The sequence below is a fragment of the Cavia porcellus genome, unplaced genomic scaffold (genome assembly GCF_034190915.1).
Source record: "Cavia porcellus strain 051 isolate PalLab524CR breed Dunkin Hartley unplaced genomic scaffold, mCavPor4.1 scaffold_18, whole genome shotgun sequence".
Lineage (NCBI taxonomy): Eukaryota > Metazoa > Chordata > Mammalia > Rodentia > Caviidae > Cavia > Cavia porcellus.
The window spans coordinates 70,743,453-70,752,919 of NW_026947501.1; the positions used below are offsets into that span (position 1 = coordinate 70,743,453).

The 9,467-nt window shown below is 56.0% G+C and overlaps 1 protein-coding gene across 5 annotated transcripts in view; it reads left to right on the top strand.

Moving 5' to 3' along the window:
• The window catches only part of Kiaa0232 (KIAA0232 ortholog), an 83,629-nt gene extending 74,440 nt beyond the window's left edge, over window positions 1-9,189 (top strand). For all 5 annotated transcript variants that reach the window (XM_063230209.1, XM_063230212.1, XM_063230210.1 and 2 more), the window contains 3 exons: window positions 1,816-1,924; window positions 5,437-5,525; window positions 6,904-9,189. In XM_063230209.1, the coding sequence (XP_063086279.1) occupies window positions 1,816-1,924; window positions 5,437-5,525; window positions 6,904-7,083 (378 nt within the window). In that variant the 3' untranslated portion in view covers window positions 7,084-9,189. The remainder of the gene's footprint in view (window positions 1-1,815; window positions 1,925-5,436; window positions 5,526-6,903) is intronic.
• The last annotated feature ends 278 nt before the right edge of the window (window positions 9,190-9,467 follow it).

Below are 9,467 nucleotides of genomic sequence, written 5' to 3' on the forward strand. Positions count from 1 at the left end.
AAGATAAGCAGCACGATTAAACTTGCCAGTAAAGCTGGAAGGCAGGAAGTGCGGAAGCTTTGGCCTCCTCAGTCCTCTGCGTGCCCTGGGATGGAGCGGAGGCTGCAGCCCAGGGGTTCACCACGCAGAACAGGTCCGAGCGGCCTGGAAGTCAGCCAGGCCTGCAGGAGCAGCCTCGTGTATTTCAGCCCAGTCCCGAGGTTCCCTGGGCCTTGATGCCGCTCTGCCTCGCCGTGGCACCTGTGTTTCTTGTGAGGCTGAGTTGGAGGAGAAAGGAGTGAAGGCTCACCCATCATGTTGGACAGACACACCGTTTTTCAGCTCCTAATTTGGGAGTGTTTCTGAACAGTTCCGCTAAGTGGAAATAAAAGTTGGAAATGTGTTTCCCACTTACCTACATGATAAAGAGCATCGTACTGAACCAAGTAATTTATTTTTTATTCATTTATTTTTTGGTACTGAGGATCAGTCTTACAATGTTGTGCTTGCCCGGCATGCACTTAGGCTGCTGAGTTAAATCCCCACTCACCAACTTTAAACACAAGAAAGATTTTATAGTTAAAAGCATAACAAAACCCTATTTTAGAATTGAATCATTAGCTCATTCGGATCACTGATTGAATTCCTAACACTTTTCCAATGTTAAAGTGGGATCCATGACGACATGTCTTGTGACAGGTCTCAGTTGTAAGCACAGGACAACAGCCCTGGCAGCTATAGTGATGTTGCCAGGCCTCCGTCTTGGGGAGCTGGCCACGCACTGCCTCCCAAGCACAGTGAAGAAGGTGTGCGGGAGGGGGTCGTCCTGCCAGCCTGCATACCAGGCACCAGTCACAGCTGGCCTTGAAAAGGATGCGGCCGACTCAGGCGTGGGTCCCTCCTACGTAGCTGCTGCCTCCACACTGTATGGCCACAGAGGCAGTGGGGCGCAAGCCTTCCTGCTGTACAGTCCTTCCCTCGTGTCTTTTGAGTCACTATGTCCTGTTTTGCATTGAAGTTACTAAATTTATGATGCATTTGTGTGTTTAAATCTCACTTTTTTCTGGTTGGTATAATGTTATTATGAAGGCCTTTAAATGGATAACTGCCCATGAGAATTTTTCTTCTATTTTTTTTTTTTTTTTTTTATACTCTGCCCTGCCTGGTTGTATGAGAAGAGGGCCCCGTGTTCCCTGCTGGGCACCTGAGATTTGGGCTGCCGGGTTACAGTCTGTATGCACTGCTGAAACCCAGGCATTTGTCTTCATGTGAGATACTTCCTTCTTTGCTCTTCCTTTAACAGTCCTTGTGTCAGTTTGCTCTGCCCAGTAATAATGTTAAGATTTTAGTTCCATTTCCAATTTGATGCTTACTTTTTCTTCTCCTTTAGAGCTAGGGTCTCATGTAGTTTAGGCTGGTCTTGAAGTCATTTGTGTAGCCCAAACTAGCCCTGAACTTACTGTGATCCTCCCACTTCAGCCTTGTGAGATGACAGGTGTGCACCACAGCAAGTCAGAGGTGCTTTTAAAGCAAACTCTCAGCCAGGCATGGTGGCGCACCCCTGTACCCAGCCCTCGGGAGGCAGAGGCAGGAGGATTGTGTAAGACCAGCCTGCACTCTATGGTGAGACCATGTCTTTATAAAAAAAGGTGGGGGGATGGGAAGGAAATGTCTCTTATTTGCTATGAACACACTGGCTTTTTAACTTCACTTTATCTAGAGCAGTAGACTCACCAATTTAAAATCCTGTGTTTATAGTAACTAGTACTCCTGGAACTTCTTTCTTTAGTTTGAATGTTTACAAATGTCTTCTATATTTGGTTTTAATCTAAATAGTTTCCTGGATTGAACACTGATATGCAAGAAATGAGTAGAAGTCAAGAAAAGCAGACCTGGTGGGAAAAAGCCCTGTACTCTCCCCTTTTTCCTCCATCAGAATGTGAAGGTAAGGAGACAGGTGTCCCGTCAATTAATTCATTAGGACTTGTGTTTCATTATGAGCAAGAAACCCTCACGAGTCAGTCCGAGGACTACTTACCACAAAGGTTTCTTTGTGGCTAGCACTTCAGTCATCGAGAACTGGACCCTGCTCTTAAAGTGCCCCCAGGGCTGAGTGAAGTGAAGGCTTGGGAAGCGTGAGCACCCTGCGGTGAGAGATGCTCAATCCTAGCTCCCTGGCTTCTGGGGGAAGAAGTCATCTATAGTCCCCGCTGGAAGAGGGCGGGCAGCTCTGGCTCTGCGGCAGCTGGGGAAGCAGGAAGCCGTGGGGAGCCAGTTGGGAGTGGGCAGAGTTGGGCTACATCCATTGTGTAGGGAGGGGGCTGAGAAAGATTTGGGTGTGGCGGTGTTGGGCTCAGATGCATGCTGAGGATGCTGCTGGCATGGCTGAGATGGCCCCGTAGGAGTGAGGTGGCACAGTCGGCACCTATGCAGGGAGCTGGGGAGACTGGTGAGGAGCCGTCTGCGAGGAGCAGTTTCCTTCAGGCCAGTTCTGAATGAGTACCTACAGGAGCAGTCGGAGAATCCTGACCAGCAGTCCTGGGAGCAACAGGCCAAGGAGGCAGCCTTGCTGGACCGGCTCAGGCAGGCAGGCGAGGCCAGCTTTCGACCTCCTGGGCGTCCTGGGCCCATCGCATGTGTGGGAGGCAGTTGGTCCTTGCTGTCAGAGTCGGAAGCTGTGGCACATCCCTCGTGTCTCCCCAGCTGGACTGCACTTAGCTTGCAGCCAGTGGCTGCCCTCCTGGGCACAGTGTGTGCCCACATAGCCCATCAGCCTTGGCTGTTGGACTCTTTAAGTTTCTCTCTGTGCAGTAACCACAGAGGGCTTCCCATGTCCTGCTGTCATTCCCAGAGGTCTGGTCAGATCGCAGGGTGGGAGCTGGGTCATCTTGGCGTCTGACTCTTGCATGGTTGCTGGCCCTTGCTGTCTGGAGGTGCTCCCTTTCTGTGGCCCCTTCAGGACTGGATGAGCTGCTGCCTCTCTTCAGTGGAGGGCGTAGTGTTGCAGGGTTAGTGGTTCACCCAGACCCTGCAGCATAGCCGTCGGGCCAGGCTGTGTGTCCTGGAAGTTTTGCCCTGTGCACAGTGGTCTGCGTGTGTGTCAGGAGAACATCAGGGCACTAGCAGCACCAATCCTCTCTCCATAAGCACCAGAGACAGGAGTGCAGCTAGCAGAATGTGGACAGTGATGCCAGAGCTGTGCACAAGGAAGAGAGAAGGCGCTGCGTAGTGGTGTGGGATCCCTCTGTGTGAAGGTTTGCAGAGAGACTGCACCCATGCCTCCCCGGCCCTGGCAGCATGTGTCACTGGGCGCAGGCATCTAGGTCCTGGTCAGCGCTGCAGTCTCTGGCAGGTCTGGGCCAGTGACTGTTCTTGTGAGTGCTGTGGTGTGTGAGGGGTTTGGGAGAGGAGCTTGGAGTGGCTGCTGTCAGTGATGCACGTGCACACTGGCTCTGTGTTTGTTCACAGTTGCTTCAGATGGGGCTTTGCCAAGGAAATGGCTACTCACGCACTCAGCAGAGGCTACAAATGACTTGTCTCAAGCTGCTCAGCCAGTGCCAGCCCCAGGGCTATCAGCATCCCTAGATTGGAATGTCCTCGCTGGCAGAAGACAGAGCCCAGAAGCTGGGCCACTTTCCCTGCCCCATCCCTGCTGACAGTAGAGTGGGGAGATGCAGCCAGGGAGGGGGACCGGTTGCCACCGTGCATGCCTGGCCTGAGCACACCCTTGTGGCAGCTGCCCTCCCACTGGTGCCTCCTGCAGCAAGCGTGTAACTCTCCTGGGCCGGGCACTGCCCTGGGCCCCAGAAATGCAGTGACAGACTCATCCATGTCCTGCCGGCCAGGTGCCTTTGAGGAGGCGCAAGGGCTGCTGCTGGGCTGGTGCAGTAGTGGAGGTCCTTGACAGTGGTGTCACCCTATAGGTGCACCAGGCTCTCCAGGGCTTGGGAAGCGGAGCTGTTACTGTAGCACATGTGGTTGCAGCCTTGAGAGAGAGCCCTGCTGGGAAGCATCACACAGCATTCATGCTGGTGCTAGGGAAGCCCAGCTGAGCAGAGCTGGTGCCACAGGGCCCAGCTAGACCTTGGCAAAGATGGATCTTTCTCTACCTTCACTGCCTTGATTGGTAAAGGGAGATGGAAAAAAGAGCGCCCCCTAGTGGGGCTCTCATGAACAGCGCCTCACGCAGGTTGTCACTGAAAACCTGGGGCCTGTCCCCAGGAATGCTGTGGAAAAGCTGGACTGAGCTTGAGTGTTACACCTTCCCAATGAGTGTGGGAGGGGTCCCCTCCATTCACGAGCCCAGAGGACAGCCCTCCCCCCTGCAGTCCCAGTGGGGTGGGGGCAGGCCTGTGGGCACTTGGGTGAGGGTGAAGCAGGGTCTCTAGCCCCTGAGAGGACAGTGTCCACAGCAGTCCAGGGCCTGTGTCCTGGACCGGTTCGTATGGCTGTTACTGTGCCCCACACAACACCTTGTCTTTGTGCATAGAGCCCTTGGAGGGTTGTGGCTGGGAGAGGGCGGATGATACCTGTGTGCCCAGGAGTGGCGCCTCCTGTCACACACATCGCAGCCTGTAGGCGGCCAGAGCCTGGAGGAGTCTCAGGAACCTGAGCTAGTGACCTCTGTGCCCAAGCCACCCTGCTGTGCAGTGTCCCAGGAGGCCTGCCCTTGCTGGGGCTGGCCCAGTCCTCTGTGGCTTGGGCACAGGGATGGCCTGGCATCTCTTGTCACCTCCTGATAACTGTTGACATGCACATGGCCTTAGAGGACGTACTTGCCTAAGTGGACGTCCAAGCCAGGTGCTGCCTTTCATGTGCCTCAGAAAGGAGCAGTCCCCTGGGAACCTCTGAAGGTTGAGGTTTCCAGGGCTTCCCCTGGGCCTTGTAAGTAAGCCAAGTGGAGAATGAGGCTGTGTGTGATCTGGTCTGCATGTGCCTGCCGGCCTGTAGTGACAGGCCAAGTCTCCTCTGCCCCCCAGGCCACAAAGGGGCCACACATGCACTCAGTGGCGTGGTGTCAGGGCAGCCTCCTGAAGTGAACTGAGCTGCCCAGCGCCTGCCCCTACACTGTGAGCACCACCCCCTCCAGGACGGCGTCTCCCTCCCTGTGTGTCCGACCTGGAGAGTCTACCCGACGTCTCTATGACCCTGCATACCCGGGCCGCTCACCGTCAGGTGTAGGAGATGCTCGCTGAGTGACTGTCTCAGGGAAGAATCCTGGGTTGCTTGTGGAGCCGGCCCGTTCTTGTAACTCACTCAGACACGTGGCCTGAGAATTTGCAAATGTGTCATGGTTTTGTCCAGGGCACCCGGCTGTCCTCCCGTGGCTATAGACTCTCCGGAGGGTGGCAGACCAGCCTTTGCTGTGAGAAGGGGATGAGAATGTGTGTTTCCTAACTACGTCTTAATGGAATTTCCCCTCTCCCTCTTTTCCCTTCTCCATTTGCAATGACTAAGAATGCTACACAAATGCCAAGGGAGAGAATGGCCTAGAAGACATTAAAGAAATACCCAGCAGTGAAGAACATCTGTTAGATTTTAATAGGGTAAGTGGGTTGTTCCCCTCCTCGGTACTAACTTAGAAATGGCTGCCTCTCCCTGTGTCCAGTCACAGGCTGGGAGTCCCCAGCTCTGTGGGCCGGGCCTCACCTCCCACCCTCCCCACCATTGCTGGTGGGGGGCGGCTTCCTGCAGGATCCGGCACCCCTCTACAGTGAACGAGCGCTGACCCCACCGTTCCCCTGCCTCTGTGGGACCCACACTGCCCTTTCTGTGGTCCAGCACATGGTGGCAATGTGCGTGTCCGCATTGGTGACTCGGTGACTGCCTGGGGAGCACCTGAAGGTGTGTGGCCCATGGCCTCTGCACAGCCTTCCCCAGCAGTAGAGTGACTGCTCCCAGGAGTCTCATTTGCTTCCTGTGCTAGTTGTCCCTGGAACAGTCGTGCTCTGGGGCACCTCATGGTGATGGCGCTGGTGGTGCCGGTACCCCTGCTCCACTCTGGGCAGGTGACCCAAGCCATCCCCCTCAGCCTCCAGCCCGGACACTGCCCATCACCCCACTCCTCTCCTGGAGAGCAGCCGGGCTTCCCTTTGTTCACTTCTGCTTCTCCTACCCAGGAGGCAGGGCCTGGTGCTTGTGAGCACAGCCAGCCCCACAATCTGTAGTGTAGCACTGGGCCACCCAGAGTAACAGCAGGGAGTGGTCGGGGTACAGGCAGGCTGGGAGCCACCCACCCCCACACGGCCTCTGCGTGCGCCCCACCCCACCCACACCTCACATCCCCTCTCCATGGCTTTTCGTGCTCCTGCCCCATTCTCAGGCAGGGCTGCTACTTGAAGACAGGGTGGGGCTGCAGCCAGTCTCCGAGGTGGCTCAGGGAGACTGGGCTAGCTGCTGTGGCCGGCGCAGCTGCTGCTCACCTTTCTGTCCTGGAGCTAGAGGTGCCCATGGGAGGCTTCAGATAAGGAGTTTGCCCTGGAAAGCACCTGCTGAACCTGGCAACCCCGGTCGAAGCAGCCTAGAAGTGGCCACGCCCTCCAGTCCCTCTGCCTCTGCCAGAAGCACTGCCTTCCTGCCTCATGGTCCCCAGGCTCTGTCCCAGCTTGTGTATGTCGGTTTGCTCATCCATGTCCTGCCCTGCCGCATGAGGGGGGTCATCCTCACGCATCCTCCCAGTGCAGCCGGGCTGCTAGGAAGTAGGAGCCTTCCTTTCGCTGGCCTGACATCCCCTCATGTGTCCAGGTGACTGGGCAGCACAGGTGGGCTGTGGAGGCCTTCAGGCCTTGGGGAGGGGTAGTGGCCTGCTCTTGCACCCTGTAGGTGTGCACCTTGGCTCCTGCCTCAGCCCTGCGGGCGGGTAGAGTGTGGCAGCCCTTGCAGGACCCTGGGTTCTCACTGTAAGGAATTGTGCTTGCCTTGCAGGTGTCTTCTGTCTATGAAGCGCGGTGTGCCGGAGAGGGCGGTCCCGGGGTCCGGGCCAACGGCCTCTGCAGGAAGACGCGCTCCAGCGCCAGCTCTGAGCCTGGAGACTCAGGCTCTGATGGCAGTGGCGAGTGGGGGGCCGCTCGCGAGGGGGCACTCTTCTCCCGGACGCACCTCTGACTCACATTAGCGCCTATGGCTCTCCACGCAGTGCCGTGGGAAGCTGCCCTTCGTGAGGCCCATCCACCTGAAGCAGCAGCATAGGTTTCCCGAGTAACTGATTCCAACCCGTGACTTCTCCTCCTCCTCACTTGAGCATTGAGGACCGTGGTCCTGTTGAAGATTTCTTTCCCAGCTGTGCATCCTTGGCTATTGAGTAGACTAGATGTGCTGTCCGATCCAGAATGGGTGTGCATGTGCTCGTCCTCCAGGGGCCGCTGCCCTCGCCCCATAGCCACAGGCCCCTCCCTTGCACTGTGATGACATCACTGTCACTCGTCAGCACTACTGTGCTGACTCCACTTCTGCTGTTCAGAGACTTTAGCTTCAGAGTGTTGAGCTGTGTCCTCTAAGCACTGGGAGAGCGCTCTCCCCACAGTGGGGCATCCTCTCCGGGGTGGGAGAGTGCAAGGGACTCATCCCGGCTCCGTCCAGGGGATGCCGTGGACCTGGCAGGAAGAGTGCAAGGGTGTGCGTGCGTCGGGAGGCTCTCAGCACGCTGCGTCCTCCCGGGGTTTCTCCTGAAGTAGCATGAGGGTACCATGGGGTGTCTTGTGTTGCTAACCGAGCATGCCAAGGTTTTGGGGCATCCGATGGGGTGCCTGCCCCTCTGCCCTGACTAGGAGGGTGTTGCCATGTGTCTGCACCAAGACGCAGGCCCAGCTCTCTGAAGAGGGTGAGCCCAGTACAGAGCTGTGGTTGCTGGTTGTGGTTTTCCTGGTGACTGTTCAGTCCCCCAAACCTGAACTTGTGAGCATTGGACATGGAATAGAGGCCCTGTCACCCCACGGGAACCTTCGACTGCCACAGCTCGCCACTCCCGTGGCGTGGCTTGGTGTGACATGGCGTGGCATGGCATGTTGTGCTGTTGCTGCTCTCATCCATGTCTGAGAGGATACGGCAAGTGGTTCCTCGTGCCGTGGGTGGGTGGCCAGAGTGCTGTCCACGTGCCCCAGCACTGCTGTTCTGGTCGGCACCATGTGTCATGGTTCCCTGGGGGAGCTGGTCTGTCTTTTCGTCTGTACCCTCTGATCACTTTGGCTCTCCAGCCACGCAGTGGCAGGGTCAAGACAGGGAGCCGTATCGGCAAAACTGAAACATTTTAAGTTGTTCTTCAACCAACTCATCCTGTTGCAGTCAGTTCCATGTGGTGACCTCAGGAACAGGGAGATGCCTGGCGTGGCCCAACAGCCTGGCCACTCCTCTGGCTGTGAAGAGCCTGGTTGGCCCCAAGGGTTTGTGTGTGTCGCCCTGTTCTTAGGTGACAGCACAGAAAATGGCACAAAGGCTGTGGTCCTGGAGGTTCCGTGTCACCTTTCTCTCCCGCAGTAGTCCAGCGTGCTCGCTGGGCTCCGTCCCACCACCTGTTAGGGTACATTTTTATACAGCACATCTTGGACACTTTACAGTGGGGTGTGTGGGTGTGTGTGTGTGTGTGTGTGTGTGCGCGCGCGTGCGTGCGCATGGGTAAGGTTTTATGTTGCTGTTATTTATTTACAGACATCAGATAAGTTGTTACGTATTTTTCTTTCTTCTGGAGCTTCCTAAAAACTGATTAGCATCTGCACTGAACTATAATAGCAAAGGCAAAAAAGAAGTGGAAGTTGTGAATTCCTAAAGTCACTGAAGCGGCAGTTTCCCTAGAGTCGCTGCTCGAGTCGCAGAGACCAAATGAGCAGGTTTGAGGTGCAGCCTTGGGCTGAGAGGCTGCCTCAGGCGGGCGCCAGCAGCCCTGGTGCAGAGAACACCTGCCCCAGTGGGGTGGAGTAGGGATGGCCACGGAATGGCGAATTCTGTGTTGATTGGTTTTCATGATTAAGTGGCTAAAGCTGAGAGACTTTCGGCAGCAGCTGGAAGTGTGGTGTTTAGTTTTTGTGAATGGTGGCAGGCGCCGAGGCGCACTGTGGTATGAAGCGCATTGCACAGCCATAGCACTGAAGTATCAGTTTCCGTTCCTGGGCTGAGATTTCTTTCCCGTGGTTGTATTGTTCTGATTTCACGTACACCAGAATAACAGGTTTTTGTTTTCTTGTGGAGTTAACACCAAATAAAAATAAAAATGAAGCAGCCTGTAGTTCTGTTTCTCACAGCAGAGACTGGGTACTGCGTGCTTCACCAGACAGTGGGCACCCTGAGGCCGCTCACCCCGACTCGGGCGGGCTGTGCCGGGCCCTCCGCTGACTCCAGCTTCTGCTTTCTCATCTGCTTCGGAGCAACACAGCCTTCCAGCACGCTCCCACGTTCCGTGCTGCTTCATAAGGGAAATCGGGGTATAAAGGAAGAAGGGGAGAGCCCGCTGGCCCCATGGCCCTGTGCTGCAGGCCCGCCCTGTGAGCATGTCGTGG